Consider the following 18,897-nt stretch of genomic DNA (forward strand, 5'->3'; position numbering starts at 1 on the left):
CCTCAACATAGGAAGGGTGCTTTAGGTTCCCCAGAACACCTTGGGCCAGATTCACAGTGGAGATACGACGGCGTATCTGCTGATACGCCGTCGTATCTCTGTTTCTAGCTATGCGACTGATTCATAGAATCAGTTACACATAGATAGCCAGAAGATCCGACAGGTGTAATTGTTTTACAGGATCTTAGGATGCAATGTTTGTTTTATCGGATCTTAGGATGCAATACCGCGGCCGCCGCTGGGGAAGTTCGCGTCGTAAACCAGCGTCGGGTATGCAAATTAGGAGTTCCGGCGATTCACGACGGATTTTCGCGTTCGCTACGTCGCCGCTAGTCTAGTTTCCCGTCGCAAAGTTAGTCGTCGTTTTAGGTGCCCTAACTTTAGTCAGCAAGCGTATTGCTGTCTAAAGTATGGTTGTCGTTCCCGCGTCGAAATTTAAAAATCAACGTCGTTTGCGTAAGCCGTCCGGGGATACGAAATTACGCTACGCGCGTCGCCGTTCGAAAAAATGACGTCACGGGAGTTTGGAAACGGAGCATGCGCGGTAGGTCCGGCGCGGGAGCGCGCCTAATTTAAATGGCACACGCCCATTTAAATTGGCCCCCCTTGCGCCGGCGTAGGTTTTCATCGCAAGTGTTTGGTGAATCAGGCACTTGCGATAAAAAATTGCGGCGGTGTAACGTATCTACGATACGTTACGCCGCTGCTCTTCTATGTGAATCTGGCCCCTTGTTCCCATGTTGATGGGGACAAGGGCCTCTTCCTCACAACCCTTGCTCGGTGGTTGTCAGAATCCGGAAAAGAGGGCCCCCAGATGCTCCCCCCCCATGTGAATGGGTATAGGGTACATTGTCCCCCTTACCCATTTACCCAAAAAAGTAAAAATGACAGGAGACAGTTTTTGACAATTCCTTTATTTAAAAAAAAGGTGACCGCAATGTCCTTTCATCTTCAATCGCAGCACTGACGGTCCCAAAAAAAAAGAAAATCTCCCTCCGACTGCAGCCTTTTGGTGACAGGTCTCATATAGCTGAGGGCGGGGCCACCCGATAACATAATGGGTGACCCCACTCCCTCTGACGTCACGTGACATCACATGATGTCGGAAGGGGGCAGTGTCACCCGGTAGCCCCGCCCTTGCCTATATAACAGTTGTCAAAGCAAAAACATGGCAGTCACAGGGACGCTTCTTATGGAGGCAGAGTTTTTCCATGGGATAAAAAATGATGAAAAAAAAGTGTGGGGTCCCCACCTGCCAATGTATACCAGGCCCTTCAGGTCTGGTATGGATTTTAAGGGAAACCCAACACCAAAATCCATACCAAACCCTTATCAAAGCATGCAGCCCTGCAAGTCAGGAAAAGGGGGGGGGCAAGTGCTCCCCTACTCCTTAACCATACCAGGCTACATGCCCTCAACATGGAGGATGGGTCCCACAGATCGAAGCTGCTCACTTATCTTCTCCCTTTTCTGACCTGCCAGGCTGCATGCTCGGATAAGTGCCTGGTATGCATTGGGGGTGGAGACTCCACAATGTTTTATTTTCATCATTTTTAACTGTCGGCTTTTTTGTTACATTCAGCTATCAACGGGGAACCCTCTGACAGCTGATAAGTCATCTGTTGTTAAGAACGCAGCAGCCAGCTTCCCGGCCTGCTCCTTAGCAACCAGCTCAATCTGGTTAAATGAAAAGAAAATTGCTCCATCTATTGCCAGCTTTAGAAAACATTTTAAAAATCTATTTACAAGTATTATCATTTGGCAGCAAATAAATTGTGATTTAATGATACTTTACGTTTCAATTATGGTAAAGCATGTGCATATGGGTTTAGATACACTTTAACCAATGCCAAAAATTGTCATATTGCATTTGTTTTAAATAGTCTGATCAATTATTGCTCCCCCGTGTGGGACTCATGTGTTGCTCTTTTTCAGGGATATGCAATTAGCGGCCCTCCAGCTGTTGCAGAACTACAAGTCCCATGAGGCATAGCAAGACGCTGACAGCCACAAGCATGACAGAGCATTGGTTTAGCTGTAAACGTTAATAGGAAAATTAGCCGAGACAAATGCTCAATGGGGTTTAATTAATTGTCCTTTAGCTTTAATTCATCATGTGATTAGGGGTTGTGGCAGAGTTGTGTCCTTTGCCTAAATCAAGGTTGGGAGGTATTGCTATGTAGTGTTTCGATTAAAATGCTGTTAATTATAAGTTATGTTATTACACTGTATTTGTGGTAATGAGCGCTGATGTAGTCTTGTAGTGTCTGAACACTTGTCATCAAATACCATGTTTGGTTTATTTGTGAGGAACTAACTTAAACATTTCTGAAAAATAAATATATAATTGTACTGTTTAATTGCGAATTCGCCGCAAGATCACTTTTATCGGGGGCGGCCTTCCCCTCCTGGTGCCCTCCGCCGCTTACCGGAGCCGACGATGGCGGCGGAGGCGATTGGGTCCTCTTCCTGGCTTGGTATGGAGACAAGTTAGGGGGAAGATAGCCCCCACCCGTCTCTGTACCATTGCAGTGCGGAAACGACATTAAAACGTCACTTCCGCCCATAGCTCTTAAAGAGACCTTTTTTTTAAATGACATTTAATTTTTATTGCATTTTTTTATTGCATTTTAGTCTAAATATGAGATCCGAGGTCTTTTTAAACCCAGATCTCATATTTAAATGGTCCTGTCATGCTTGTTTTCTATTACAAGGGATGTTTACAAGTGACACAATTTTTTTTTTAAAGAACCATGTAAAAAAACAAAAAACAAAAGGTAAAATAAAAAAAAAATAATAATAAACGCACCCAGTCCCACCGAGCTCGCTTGCAGAAGTGACCGCATATGTGAGCAACGCCTGCATATGAAAACGGTGTTCAAACCACACATGTGAGGTATCGCCACGATCGATAGAGCAAGAGCAATAATTCTAGCCCTAGACCTCCTCTTTAACTCAAAACATGCAACCTGTTGAATTTGTTAAACGTCGCCTATGGAGATTTTTAAGGGTAAAAGTTTGTCAACATTCCACGAGCTGGCGAAATTTTGAAGCGTGACATGTTAGGTATCAATTTACTCGGCGTAACATTATCTTTCACTATTTAAAACAGTTGTCTTTTTTTTTTAATAAAAAAAGTGTAAGACCGCTGGGAAAATACGGTGTGACAGAACGTATTGCAATGAACACCATTTTATTCTCTAGGGTGTTAGGAAAAATATATATATAATGTGTAATTTTCTAGCAAATTTTTTTTTTTTAACTTGTAAACACCAAATCTCAGAAAGAGGCTCGGTCCTTAAGTGGGTAATAAATTCTCTGATCCTTTGAACCTTTCAATATGTTGCCAACAGCCTTGTAAAGATTAAAAGGTTTAGCAATGATCTGAAAAAATAATAATCTTATAAAGCAAGAGACAGTTATGTACTGTGTTGCACTTCACTTTGCCTTACAACTCACATTTAAAATTTGGTTTCATGTGTACTGTCAGTCCTGTAATGGCAATGGTATTAAAGATATAGAAGGAACAAAGGAATGCAGCTATGTAATCATTAATACATCTTTGCCTCTGCAAGCTGTGTAAGTGCCTGAAATAAAGCCTCATACACACTATCGGATTTTCTGCAGACAAACCGCCAGGCTTTTCTCCAAAGGGCGTGTGCCTGGATTTTGTCTTGCATACAAATGGCACACAATTGTCAGCCAACAAACACAAACATAGTGACGTACTAGACATACTATATGTTTTTTTCAGCTCTTTAACGCCACCCTTTGGGCACCTTCTGCTAATGTTGTGTTTGGTAATCATTGCGTCCGAGCATGCGTGTTCGTACTTTGGACTGTTGTCTGACGGAATATGTACACACAATCGAAAAATTTGACACCAGACCGTTATCCACGTAAAATTTTAAAGCCTGCCATCCAGTATTTGTCCGCGGAAAATCCGACAACAATTTTTTGATGGAGCGTACAAACGGTCGGATTTTAGACCAACAGTCTGTCAACACACAATTCCCGTAGGAAAATCCGATTGTGTGTACAAGGCCTAAAGTGGTTGTAAAGTATACAGAAAAAAGGAGGTCCCCCAAGGAGGGTTGGAACTTTTAAGGCAACCAATTGTAAAAACAACAAGATAAGTAGAAAATGTGTTTATTAAATAAAGTTTAAGAAGTCAAAGATGTGGACAACATTCAATTGACTGATAGAGTAAAAACAATATCACGATAACAAACACAGTTACAATGATTGTGATTTGACATGGATGATGTCTCCAAGATGAAGGTAGGGCCTGACGCATTTCAGGATATAATCCTTTCCTCAGGAGCATTCCTTAAGGGAGAGCAAAATATATCTATAACAAAAAGTACAAAAGAAGGTTGGTAACATAGAGGCAAGGAACGGTGAGGTTTTCAAAGTGGTTGTAATGGTTCCCGTTTAAAAAAAAAATAACAAACATGTCATACTTACCTCCACTGTCCAGTTCATTTTGCACAGAGTGGTCCCGATCCTCCTGTTCTGGGGTGCCACGGCGGCTCTCTCAGCTCTTCCCCGCAATAGATAACCCCCTCTGGGAAGCTCTCTCCCGAGGGGGTTACCTTTCAGGTGTGCTCCTGTGTCATACACTCACGTCCATAGCCACGAGTGTATGAATCGGCCATGCCCAGCGGCCGTGTCACTGAATTCGATTAACAGCAGCGAGAGCTAATGGCTGCACTGCTATCAATCTATCCAATGAAGAGCCGAGAAGCCATGTAGAGAGCGACGCGAGATCGCGCCTACGGAAATTCTGGGCTCAGGTGAGAAAAACTGAGGGGCCAGACACTGCAAGGTGTTTTTTCACCTTAATGCATAGGTTGCATTAAGGTGAAAAAACACAAAGGTGTACAACCCCTTTAAGGGAATGAGAATTAGCATAAGAAGCCAGTCCATTTTGCTATAGTGCAAGGAACATGATAATCAGAGGGAATAGCAGAATAAGACAGGGATGAGCTTATTAGCTTACTGCTTCTCTTTTCACTGTCCAGTCACAGGCTAGGGGAGGACATGACTTGTGTTATTGAACTGTAACTGAGTAAAATCACTGTCATGTGTGAGAGTCGGTTCACACTAGGGCGACACGACTTCCAGCGCGACTTTCAGAGGCGACTCCGACACGACTTGAACATGAACCACAGGGCGATCTGGGGCGATTTACAACACGACTTGAAGTGTCTCCAGGACAGGAGACTTCCAGTGGCCAATAAAACAACAATCAGCTCTGGGAGAGGGAGGGGAGGGAGGGGGGCAGGAGAGGTCTGCCTGAGAAATGTATGTTATCTTCCTGGAAAGTCGCTTCAGTTAAGACAGTGATCAGACTTGGAGGCGACTTCCATTGAAATCAATTGGTACAAATCGCCTACAAATCAGATTGAAGTAGTACAGGAACCTTTTTCTGAAGTCGGATCGCCTTGAGTCGTGTGTATTAACACCGCTCCCATTCACTTCCATTGTTTTTCTCTACAGCACGACTTGGGACGATTTGAGGTGACATGAAGTCGGATCGCAAGTCGCCCCGGGGTGAACCAGCTCTGACAGAGCTGTGTACATTTCAGAACTTCATAGATAGATATACAAAACATTTGTTAGGTAAAACAACACACATGGTTTATTGCAGAGAAATTAGTGATTTAATGATCAGCCAGCCAATAGCACATAAGAGTCTGTGACATGGTCAGTCTGTGTTTATGCAAAAGTTGTGTTTTTTAGTGTATCCACAAAAATTTCTAACTCTAAATGCTTATATATATATATATATATATATATATATATATATATATATATATATATACAGGGCTTTTTTTCAGGGGGAACTTGGGGGAACTCAGTTCCACCACCTTTGGCTCAGACCCTTTGGTGCCTGCTCACCACAATCACTTGTAAACACAGAAGTCTGGTTTCTTTGTTTACAAGTGACAGCTTTGTAACTCCCTAAACTCTGCACTCTGTGTGTAATGCAATTCTTGTAGTTAATGCCCCTTTAAGACCCTCCTACTGTTTGTGAAATCTGAACGGGTCGTGGTTGAGTTCCTGCACCTATTTTCTGAGAAAAAAAGCTCTGTATATATATATATATATATATATATATATATATATATATATATATATATATTTAGGTGTATGCATGTTTATGTATTCTGTGAGTTTTCTTGCTGGGACAAGGAAGAATGAACAAGCTGCATGCCAGAAAGCACAGTATAGACTAATCTCTGTATGAATCTTTTCTCTAAACTGACTGTGATGCCTTTATAAAACTTATACCAATTTACCAAGCATGCTTTTGCAATCTGAAAAATGTTTAACCTTCTATCATGCTGTTATAACTTATGTTCGAGTTCTTTGTGTTAAAGCATTTTTTGAAGCAGCAAAGGTTAAGTGTCTCTTGGCGTTTGGCATAGTATCTCATGTAAACTCACAAAGTTATTTTCAGATGAAAGTTATGCTAACATTCTAAATGAGTACACACTGAAAATGTATATAAAAAGGGCAATGCAACAGGTGGGGTGGAGATCACTGGAGTAGAATCTACTACAGTAATCTCGAGCTTCTAGAGCAGGGGTCTCAAACTGGCGGCCCTCTAGCTGTTGCAAAACTACAAGTCCCATCATGCCTCTGCCTGTGGGAGTCATGCTTGTAACTGTCAGCCTTATGGGACTTGTAGTTTCGCCATAGCTGGAGGGCCACCAGTTTGAGACCCCTGTTCTAGAGAAATCCCACAGGTATAATATATGCATCATTGCATTGGTCCAAGCTGGCATGTAAACATGCCTGGAATTCTTCTCTAGGTACATCTATCTCGTTACCCATAAATCGTTGCAGGTGATCATCATCATTACTTAGGCATGCTGTAGCATTCACAGAATGGTCATGAACCTATATGCCCCATGAAAAAAAAAATCTACAAACCATTATGCCAGGAGTCAGAACCATTGACATGGGATAGGATGGATCCATGGATTCTTGCTGTGCACACCAAAATCTAAACCTGCCATCTGCATACCACAGAAATATTATTCAGTCTTCAGTTATGCAGTTTGTGTGATCTCATGTCCCTGGTAGCATATTAACATTTTAAGTATGCAACCTAGTCATCTGTACTCTGTCAACCATTGAAAGAGTACATCATTTGTAATTTTTCACAAAATACCATAATTTGCACACCACTGCTATAAAGAGGTTGTGGACCTCCTGTCATCTTAAAATAGTTTGGCCATACACCAATGACCTCATCAAGAAGGTGTTTTTCCCCATAAAACTGATGCTTACAGGATGTTTGTTTTTCACATCATTACGTGTAATCTCTATAGCAGCCTTTCTCAACCAGAGTCCCATAGAACCCTAGGGTTCCTCCAGAGGTTAATCACATATATACTAACGTTTGCTATAAAATCAGTTTATACAGTAAAGTGAATATACTGTATAATAACCATCAGATATAAGTGAAAAATCAATCCGATATTAAAATCAATATAGTTCCTCCTACAGATAACAGTGATAATAATGAAGTCTGTGATAAAAAAATGAATTGTCCTTGAAACACACTTTTTTTTAGCTCCCAGAATGTTCCACCACAGTGCTCTGTGTTCAAGTATAAGTAAAAGGATCACCAGAATATCTTGACCCGTTATAGTTAAATGAGTTAAACAGCACTTTCCCTATAGGGTATAATTAAACAGACTTCCAGGTGCACTTATTTTCCCAGAAATTGGAAAAGCTTTAGGTAGGGTCCGCCCCACCACTTAATTTCTCTAATTGTCAGTGACATGGATTCACACTCATTGGCCCGGATTCACAAAGCACTTACGCCGACGTATCTCGAGATACGCCGCGTTAGTGCAAATATGCGCCGTCGTATTTATGCACCGTGCTCACAATCCGAGATACGCCTAAAAATAGGCTTCATCCGACCGACGTAACTTGCCTACGCCGGTGTATCGTGGGCGCATATTTACGCTGGACGTATTTGGCGCTCCCATTGATTTCCTATTCAAATATGGAAATGAGGGAGATACGTCGATTCGCGAACGTACTTGCGCACGGTGCATAATATACGTGGTTTGCGTAAGTCGTACGTCTGGCGTAAAGTTATTCCCTATATAGGAGGCGCAACCCATGCAAAGGTATGGACCAGGGAACACAAGCCATCGTATCTTATGTAGTTTACGTTGTACGTGAATATGACTAGGCGTAGGTTACGTTCACGTCGTAGGCAGTGATCCGTCGTATCTTAGGGAGTAGTTCCGACGTGATTCTGAGCATGCGCAGTGGGATGCGTCCACGGGACGGCACATGCGCCATTCGTTATTCATATCTTTATGGCGCTCTGCCCATCATTTGCATGGGGTCACGCCTCATTTGCATGGCTCACGCCCACTTCCACTTACGATGACTTACGCATAGGAAACCCAGCACAGATTTGGCAGCACTGGCTTTGTGAATCCAGTGCTTGCCTCTCTGCGCTACGTCGGTGTAGCGTATATGAGATACGCTACGGTGGCATAAATATGCACCGATGTATGTGAATCCGGGCCCTTATTTCTCGACTCCTATCAAACATTAGAGAAAATACATCTCCATAGTTTAGTACCCTTAGGCCTCGTACACGTGATAGGTTAACCAGAGGACACCGGTCTGATGGACCGTTTTCCTCGGTCAAAAACGATCGTGTGTGGGCCCCATAGGTTATTTAACCATCGGTTAAAAAAAAAAGCCAACTTGCTTTAAATTTAACCGATGGATTCCTAACCGATGGGAAAAAAACGATCATTAGTAGGCACAACCATCAGTTAAAAATCCATGCATGCTCAGAATCAAGTCGACGCATGCTTGGAAGCATTGAACTTCGTTTTTTTCAGCACGTCGTTGTGTTTTACGTCACCGCGTTCTGACACAATCGTTTTTTTAACCGATGGTGTGTAGGTGCGATGGACCATCAGTCAGCTTCATCGGTTAACCGATGAAAATGGTCTATCGGTCCGTTCTCGTCGGATGGACTGATCGTGTGTACGAGGCTTTACAGTGTCATGTTCCCATGCGGTATAAGGCCTCTTATGTAATGTTACATTTAAAAGGCTCACCAGATATCACTGACTTGTTATATTAACCAAGTCTTATAACTGAGTGTTCAGCATTCCCCACAAATGAGAGTACATGACAAAAGGTGTCCCACCAGATTTTTTCTACATGTATATGAAGACTTCCACACTCTCCACTTCATCCGATGAGATCAGAATATACCTCTTTCTCAGAAGTACCCAGGACTGGCATTAAAACATAAAAACTCCTATAGTATAATATGCTGATGATCAAAACTGTAATGTCTAAATTAAATACCAGCATAATATTAATCTCAAACCTTCAAACAGTCAATATCGACAGGGCTTACCAGATGTAAATTACCTCCTTTTTTAAATAAGTGAGTCACTGATCCTCAAAATTAGTCTACTATCACTTCAAATAGAATCCATACACTATAAGTAAAACGGAGGCTCACCAGTATTATTTGACCCCTTTGTATATAAAGTGAGTAAAGAAGGCTCTCTTCAAATAACTGGCAAGATGTCCCAGTAATCCACATGATTTTACCTCCACTTGTGTGACCAGAATCAGGACTCTCCTGGGCATTACCCACTCCACCACAGTTCTGCTCAGATCAGTTAAAACTAAGATACTTCCATAGTGTAATCAAATAAAATCACATAGGTAGATTCAGGTACGTTGGCGTAACTTTGCGGCGGCGAAGCTTAAGGAATTTAAGCTACGCCGCCGTAAGTTAGCGAGGCAAGTACACGATTCACAATGTACTTGCCTGCTAAGTTACGGCGGCGTAGCCTAAAGCGGGCGGCCGTAAGGGCGCCAAATTCAAATGCGTGTAAGGGGGCGTGTTTTATGTTAATAAGGCTTGACCTTACATTTTTCACGTTTGTTCTGTACTGCGCATGCGCCGGGCGCCTACAATTCCCAGTGTGCATTGCGGCTAAGTACACCGCACGGGCCTATTGATTTCGACGTGGACATAAACGACGTAAATCGCTATGCGCGGACGACTTACGCAAACGACATAAAAATTTTGAATCTCGAAGCGGGAACGGCGGCCATACTTTAACATTGTTATTCCACCTAATAGATGGAATAACTTTAGGCCTGAAAATGCCTTACGGAAATGGCGTAAATCTACTGCGGCGGCCGGGCTTACGTTCGTGAATCGGCGTATTTACTAATTTACATATTCTACGCCGACCACAATGGAAGCGCCACCTAGCGTCCATCCGAAATATTGCAATCTAAGATAGAACGGCGCAAGCCGTCGTATCTTAGATATGTTTAAGCGTATCTCTGTTTGAGCATACGCTTAAACATAAGTCGGCGTAGATTCTGAGTTAGGTCGCTTATCTACTGATAAGCTGGCCTAACTCTTACTGAATCTACCTAACAGTGCTTCATTGTAAAAAAATACTACTCACATATTTTTTAAAGAAATATCCCTGTAAAAAAATGCATTTGGGGGGGGGGGGGGGGTCCTTCAGTGGTTGTGGGGGTTACTTAACCAATGAACAATTTCCTATCAGATAAGTAACCACTGACAACAATGATCTTTTTAGCTATCTGTAATGGGGGGATTCCTCCCAATGACCACAAATGTTAGGAGCATTCTTTCCAGTGACCATCATGCTAATGTACCTTGACCTGTAGACCTTGACCTTGACCAAGACTGGTGAGTTTATTCAAGGGCTCCTCTATGTTTATTTTAAAAATATTAACTAACCACATCAGGTCACATATTGTCCCCATTCTAGTCTTAAGCCGAGCAACACATTAACTTCTTGACCGTGGCTGCATGTATTGAGTTGCGCCCATATGTATCTTTGTTTGGCTATTTTAAAAATAAGCCTTACGTGTGTGTACATTTACATGAAGGAAAAGTAAACATATAAATAAATAATATTCTTCTGTAAAGGAACACAATCTAATTTCTTGTTATCTGTCTTTTTTTCAGTGATTCATGCTCCCATGTGATCATCCCTTTCAGTAAAGTGCTGATGGTTTGGGAATAGACACATACTAAAGCCACACTGAAGACATTACGACTTTTCTTATGGGAATAGAACTGTTTTTATCATAAGCTGAAATATGTCTGGTTCAATTTCTTATCTGTCAAATAATAATAAGCAGACGATGGCAGCTGCTATACACAAAAGGTTTCCTAATTAAAACAATAAAATTGGTTGCTGGTATCTCTGGATTTTACAGTAAATTGATATGATAATATAGTAATAATATCCTACGCTCGTTCTTATTAAAAGTCGTTTCTTTCATTGCTTTGTTTCCATTCTGAATACGCAAAATTACACCAAGATAAAGACACGCACAGATGACAAATATAAATATTTCTTCATTTGCTCCTAAAAACCCATTTACAGGTGAATTTATAGCAATTGTATTTGCTGGAACAATGTGCGTGTGTGTTTTTTTTTCCAGATATAAATGGTTGCAATATTATATGATGAATGCAACATGCCAAGTCTTCAATCCTTGTCTGATTGAAGGACATACTTTAAATGTTTATCACCTTTTTAAATGAAAGTATATGAAATAACATTTATTTTATTGGTATATTAGCTCACCTTTGTTATTCATTTTTCTCATGATAAAAAAGTTATTTAAAACAAAATGTCCTTGCCCAGTTATTCTCCAAGACTGAAACTTGATAGATTGGTTTACCTCCCTGCAGAAATCGCAAGGATAAAAATGTACAAACCTCACCCACGTTCTTCTTCTTTATTGTATTTCCACCTGGCCTCCTTTTTTGTGTTTTTCCCTGTCATACCAGAGGTCCCTTACTAAACTTGGCTTAATGTCCTAGTAATGTCTCTCTGGATTAATGAGGCAGACTCAGGGTGACTCTCTGAGGCTTTACTTTCACACCACCCCAGCATTATTTTTTGTCATTGATTCCTTTGAGAGGTTTGGGGATTTTTCTGGGACACTCTAATTCTAAATCTTGCTGTATAATTTCCTATTGAAGGATATAGAGCAGCACATGGATGAGTCCCACATTAAGGAGCATGTCAGACATTACTTTAAATCTAAACATTGGGGTTGATTTACTAAAACTGGGAAGTGCAAAATCTGTTGCAGCAGTGCATTGAGACCAATCAGCTTCCAGTTTATTTTTTGTCAAAGCTTAATTGAACAATCAGAAGTTAGAAGCTGATTGGTTATCATACACAACTGCACCAAATGTTGCACTCTCCAGTTTTAGCAAATCAACCGCACAGTTTCCTGTGGTGGTTAGCACAGAAGGTAGTGTAATGGGATAATGGGACACTCCACCTAACATTGCATAGGGCATAGATGGATAGTCTCAACTCTGTGACTTGCTGTGCAGAGAGGTATCAGTAAAGAATGACAATGCAGGAGAAAAGATTTGCTATGCAGAGAGGTTTCCGTAAAGAAAGTCAGTGCAGGTGAATAGAGTTGCTGTGCAGAGAAGTCTCAGTAAAGAATGACAGTGCAGGAGAAGAGAGTTGCTGTGCAGAGAGGTCTCAGTAAAGAATGACAGTGCAGGAGAAGAGAGTTGCTGTGCAGAGAGGTCTCAGTAAAGAATGACAGTGCAGGAGAAGAGAGTTGCTGTGCAGAGAGGTCTCAGTAAAGAATGACAGTGCAGGAGAAGAGAGTTGCTGTGCAGAGAGATCTCAGTAAAGAATGACAGTGCTGGAGAAGAGAGTTGCTGTGCAGAGAGATCTCAGTAAAGAATGACAGTGCAGGAGAAGAGAGTTGCTGTGCAGAGAGGTCTCAGTAAAGAATGACAGTGCAGGAGAAGAGAGTTGCTATGCAGAGAGGTCTCAGTAAAGAATGACAGTGTCGGAGAAGAGAGTTGCTATGCAGAGAGGTCTCAGTAAAGAATGACAGTGCAGGAGAAGAGAGTTGCTGTGCAGAGAGATCTCAGTAAAGAATGACAGTGCTGGAGAAGAGAGTTGCTGTGCAGAGAGGTCTCAGTAAAGAATGACAGTGCAGGAGAAGAGAGTTGCTGTGCAGAGAGGTCTCAGTAAAGAATGACAGTGCAGGAGAAGAGAGTTGCTATGCAGAGAGATCTCAGTAAAGAATGACAGTGCTGGAGAAGAGAGTTGCTGTGCAGAGAGGTCTCAGTAAAGAATGACAGTGCAGGAGAAGAGAGTTGCTGTGCAGAGAGGTCTCAGTAAAGAATGACAGTGCAGGAGAAGAGAGTTGCTGTGCAGAGAGGTCTCAGTAAAGAATGACAGTGCAGGAAAAGAGAGTTGCTATGCAGAGAGTTTTCAGTAAAGAATGACAGTGCTGGAGAAGAGAGTTGCTGTGCAGAGAGATCTCAGTAAAGAATGACAGTGCAGGAGAAGAGAGTTGCTGTGCAGAGAGGTCTCAGTAAAGAATGACAGTGCCGGAGAAGAGAGTTGCTATGCAGATAGTTTTCAGTAAAGAATGACAGTGCAGGAGAAGAGAGTTGCTGTGCAGAGAGGTTTCCGTAAAGAAAGTCAGTGCAGGAGAAGAGAGTTGCTATGCAGAGAGTTTTCAGTAAAGAATGACAGTGCAGGAGAAGAGAGTTGATGCACAGAGAGTTCTTAGTAAAGAATGACAGTGCTGGAGAAGAGAGTTGCTGTGCAGAGAGATCTCAGTAAAGAATGACAGTGCAGGAGAAGAGAGTTGCTATGCAGAGAGGTCTCAGTAAAGAATGACAGTGCAGGAGAAGAGAGTTGCTATGCAGATAGTTTTCAGTAAAGAATGACAGTGCAGGAGAAGAGAGTTGCTGTGCAGAGAGGTTTCCGTAAAGAAAGTCAGTGCAGGAGAAGAGAGTTGCTATGCAGAGAGTTTTCAGTAAAGAATGACAGTGCAGGTGAAGAGAGTTGATGCACAGAGAGTTCTCAGTAAAGAATGACAGTGCTGGAGAAGAGAGTTGCTGTGCAGAGAGATCTCAGTAAAGAATGACAGTGCTGGAGAAGAGAGTTGCTGTGCAGAGAGGTCTCAGTAAAGAATGACAGTGCCGGAGAAGAGAGTTGCTATGCAGAGAGGTCTCAGTAAAGAATGACAGTGCAGGAGAAGAGAGTTGCTATGCAGAGAGGTCTCAGTAAAGAATGACAGTGCAGGAGAAGAGAGTTGATGCACAGAGAGTTCTCAGTAAAGAATGACAGTGCTGGAGAAGAGAGTTGCTGTGCAGAGAGATCTCAGTAAAGAATGACAGTGCAGGAGAAGAGAGTTGCTGTGCAGAGAGGTCTCAGTAAAAAATGACAGTGCAGGAGAAGAGAGTTGCTATGCAGAGAGGTCTCAGTAAAGAATGACAGTGCAGGAGAAGAGAGTTGCTGTGCAGAGAGGTCTCAGTAAAGAATGACAGTGCAGGAGAAGAGAGTTGCTGTGCAGAGAGTTCTCAGTAAAGAATGACAGTGCAGGAGAAGAGAGTTGCTATGCAGAGAGGTCTCAGTAAAGAATGACAGTGCAGGAGAAGAGAGTTGCTATGCAGAGAGGTCTCAGTAAAGAATGACAGTGCTGGAGAAGAGAGTTGCTGTGCAGAGAGGTCTCAGTAAAGAATGACAGTGCCGGAGAAGAGAGTTGCTATGCAGAGAGGTCTCAGTAAAGAATGACAGTGCAGGAGAAGAGAGTTGCTGTGCAGAGAGGTCTCAGTAAAGAATGACAGTGCTGGAGAAGAGAGTTGCTGTGCAGAGAGGTCTCAGTAAAGAATGACAGTGCCGGAGAAGAGAGTTGCTATGCAGAGAGGTCTCAGTAAAGAATGACAGTGCAGGAGAAGAGAGTTGCTATGCAGAGAGGTCTCAGTAAAGAATGACAGTGCAGGAGAAGAGAGTTGCTGTGCAGATAGGGCTCAGTAAAGAAAGTCAGTGCAGGTGAAAAGAGTTGCTGTGCAGAGAGGTCTCAGTAAAAAATGACAGTGCAGGAGAAGAGAGTTGCTATGCAGAGAGGTCTCAGTAAAGAATGACAGTGCAGGAGAAGAGAGTTGATGCACAGAGAGTTCTCAGTAAAGAATGACAGTGCTGGAGAAGAGAGTTGCTGTGCAGAGAGGTCTCAGTAAAGAATGACAGTGCTGGAGAAGAGAGTTGCTGTGCAGAGAGGTCTCAGTAAAGAATGACAGTGCCGGAGAAGAGAGTTGCTATGCAGAGAGGTCTCAGTAAAGAATGACAGTGCAGGAGAAGAGAGTTGCTGTGCAGAGAGGTCTCAGTAAAGAATGACAGTGCTGGAGAAGAGAGTTGCTGTGCAGAGAGGTCTCAGTAAAGAATGACAGTGCAGGAGAAGAGAGTTGCTGTGCAGAGAGGTCTCAGTAAAGAATGACAGTGCTGGAGAAGAGAGTTGCTGTGCAGAGAGGTCTCAGTAAAGAATGACAGTGCCGGAGAAGAGAGTTGCTATGCAGAGAGGTCTCAGTAAAGAATGACAGTGCAGGAGAAGAGAGTTGCTATGCAGAGAGGTCTCAGTAAAGAATGACAGTGCAGGAGAAGAGAGTTGCTGTGCAGAGAGGTCTCAGTAAAGAATGACAGTGCAGGAGAAGAGAGTTGCTGTGCAGAGAGATCTCAGTAAAGAATGACAGTGCCGGAGAAGAGAGTTGCTATGCAGAGAGGTCTCAGTAAAGAATGACAGTGCAGGAGAAGAGAGTTGCTATGCAGAGAGGTCTCAGTAAAGAATGACAGTGCAGGAGAAGAGAGTTGCTGTGCAGAGAGGTCTCAGTAAAGAATGACAGTGCAGGAGAAGAGAGTTGCTGTGCAGATAGGGCTCAGTAAAGAATGACAGTGCCGGAGAAGAGAGTTGCTATGCAGAGAGGTCTCAGTAAAGAATGACAGTGCAGGAGAAGAGAGTTGCTATGCAGAGAGGTCTCAGTAAAGAATGACAGTGCAGGAGAAGAGAGTTGCTGTGCAGATAGGGCTCAGTAAAGAAAGTCAGTGCAGGTGAAAAGAGTTGCTGTGCAGAGAGGTCTCAGTAAAGAATGACAGTGCAGGAGAAGAGAGTTGCTGTGCAGATAGGGCTCAGTAAAGAAAGTCAGTGCAGGTGAAAAGAGTTGCTGTGCAGAGAAGTCTCAGTAAAGAATGACAGTGCAGGAGAAGAGAGTTGCTGTGCAGAGAGATCTCAGTAAAGAATGACAGTGCTGGAGAAGAGAGTTGCTATGCAGAGAGTTCTCAGTAAAGAATGACAGTGCTGGAGAAGAGAGTTGCTGTGCAGAGAGATCTCAGTAAAGAATGACAGTGCCGGAGAAGAGAGTTGCTATGCAGAGAGGTCTCAGTAAAGAATGACAGTGCAGGAGAAGAGAGTTGCTATGCAGAGAGTTCTCAGTAAAGAATGACAGTGCAGGAGAAGAGAGTTGCTGTGCAGAGAGATCTCAGTAAAGAATGACAGTGCAGGAGAAGAGAGTTGCTATGCAGAGAGGTCTCAGTAAAGAATGACAGTGCCGGAGAAGAGAGTTGCTATGCAGAGAGGTCTCAGTAAAGAATGACAGTGCAGGAGAAGAGAGTTGCTATGCAGAGAGGTCTCAGTTAAGAATGACAGTGCAGGAGAAGAGAGTTGCTGTGCAGAGAGTTTTCAGTAAAGAATGACAGTGCAGGAGAAGAGAGTTGCTATGCAGAGAGGTCTCAGTAAAGAATGACAGTGCAGGAGAAGAGAGTTGCTATGCAGAGAGGTCTCAGTAAAGAATGACAGTGCAGGAGAAGAGAGTTGCTATGCAGAGAGGTCTCAGTTAAGAATGACAGTGCAGGAGAAGAGAGTTGCTGTGCAGAGAGTTTTCAGTAAAGAATGACAGTGCAGGAGAAGAGAGTTGCTATGCAGAGAGGTCTCAGTAAAGAATGACAGTGCAGGAGAAGAGAGTTGCTATGCAGAGAGGTCTCAGTAAAGAATGACAGTGCAGGAGAAGAGAGTTGCTATGCAGAGAGGTCTCAGTTAAGAATGACAGTGCAGGAGAAGAGAGTTGCTATGCAGAGAGTTCTCAGTAAAGAATGACAGTGCAGGAGAAGAGAGTTGCTGTGCAGAGAGTTCTCAGTAAAGAATGACAGTGCAGGAGAAGAGAGTTGCTATGCAGAGAGTTCTCAGTAAAGAATGACAGTGCCGGAGAAGAGAGTTGCTATGCAGAGAGATCTCAGTAAAGAATGACAGTGCAGGATTAGAGAGTTGCTATGCAGAGAGGTCTCAGTAAAGAATGACAGTGCCGGAGAAGAGAGTTGCTATGCAGAGAGGTCTCAGTAAAGAATGACAGTGCAGGAGAAGAGAGTTGCTATGCAGAGAGGTCTCAGTAAAGAATGACAGTGCAGGAGAAGAGAGTTGCTATGCAGAGAGGTCTCAGTAAAGAATGACAGTGCAGGAGAAGAGAGTTGCTATGCAGAGAGGTCTCAGTAAAGAATGACAGTGCAGGAGAAGAGAGTTGCTGTGCAGAGAGGTCTCAGTAAAGAATGACAGTGCAGGAGAAGAGAGTTGCTATGCAGAGAGGTCTCAGTTAAGAATGACAGTGCAGGAGAAGAGAGTTGCTATGCAGAGAGTTCTCAGTAAAGAATGACAGTGCAGGAGAAGAGAGTTGCTGTGCAGAGAGTTCTCAGTAAAGAATGACAGTGCAGGAGAAGAGAGTTGCTATGCAGAGAGTTCTCAGTAAAGAATGACAGTGCCGGAGAAGAGAGTTGCTATGCAGAGAGATCTCAGTAAAGAATGACAGTGCAGGATTAGAGAGTTGCTATGCAGAGAGGTCTCAGTAAAGAATGACAGTGCCGGAGAAGAGAGTTGCTATGCAGAGAGGTCTCAGTAAAGAATGACAGTGCAGGAGAAGAGAGTTGCTATGCAGAGAGGTCTCAGTAAAGAATGACAGTGCAGGAGAAGAGAGTTGCTATGCAGAGAGGTCTCAGTAAAGAATGACAGTGCAGGAGAAGAGAGTTGCTATGCAGAGAGGTCTCAGTAAAGAATGACAGTGCAGGAGAAGAGAGTTGCTGTGCAGAGAGGTCTCAGTAAAGAATGACAGTGCAGGAGAAGAGAGTTGCTGTGCAGATAGGGCTCAGTAAAGAAAGTCAGTGCAGGTGAAAAGAGTTGCTGTGCAGAGAGGTCTCAGTAAAAAATGACAGTGCAGGAGAAGAAAATGCTTGTGACCAAGTATGTTTAGGTTGAGCCAATAATGGAGTTATGCTTAGGCTTGAAAATATCTGCATATCATTCACACACCATATAAACACGATCTACTAAATTAAATGCTGGATGCTGAAGTGATCAGACTGATCACTCTGTATTATAGTTCTGAATATTATTTTTTTAACAGCACACCATCCTTGTGCTATGAATAAGCATTTTTTAAATAACCATGATCGGCATTGCAGAAAACAATTCTGCTATGTTTTGAAGGAAATGCTTAAGTGTGCTTCCCCACAGGGTGACAATGTGGATGCACTGGTATAAATGTGCCAAATATTTTGAAATGGACACTGATTAAACTAGGAAATTGGACTTTAAATGGCACATAGGTCGTTTATGTAAAAATCTAAGGGTTTTATTATAGAAATCTGTAAAAATACATTCATAAATATCAGTGTAGTAATTATCAATATATGGCCCAGAATAATGCTATTATATCACTTCCAAAAACTATAGTAGCACTGGTGAACTCAAATTACAAGAGATACATATCCAACAAACAATGATGGTTGAACGGTGTGCATATGAAGTGAATAGCCTTAATCATGGGTCTAGTATGCAGAAAGGTTTTCTTGCTCTGCTCTACATGTTTTGCGTATCGTGGCGCTTCATCAGGAGCATGATAGTCTATCAGAACATATACATAAACGAAAAACATAAGAAATACTAATAAATTACACAATTTTTAATACATAAAACAAATTCATAAAACATCAAAGGTATATTAAAAACACA

At 42.5% G+C, this 18,897-nt stretch overlaps 1 protein-coding gene across 3 annotated transcripts in view; it reads left to right on the forward strand.

Moving 5' to 3' along the window:
• LOC120926929 overlaps positions 1-11,351 on the forward strand; it is a 145,423-nt gene extending 134,072 nt beyond the window's left edge. For all 3 annotated transcript variants that reach the window (XM_040337230.1, XM_040337232.1, XM_040337231.1), the window contains one exon: positions 11,033-11,351. In XM_040337230.1, the coding sequence (XP_040193164.1) occupies positions 11,033-11,090 (58 nt within the window). In that variant the 3' untranslated portion in view covers positions 11,091-11,351. The remainder of the gene's footprint in view (positions 1-11,032) is intronic.
• Positions 11,352-18,897: the final 7,546 nt, after the last annotated feature.

The sequence above is a fragment of the Rana temporaria genome, chromosome 2 (genome assembly GCF_905171775.1).
Source record: "Rana temporaria chromosome 2, aRanTem1.1, whole genome shotgun sequence".
Lineage (NCBI taxonomy): Eukaryota > Metazoa > Chordata > Amphibia > Anura > Ranidae > Rana > Rana temporaria.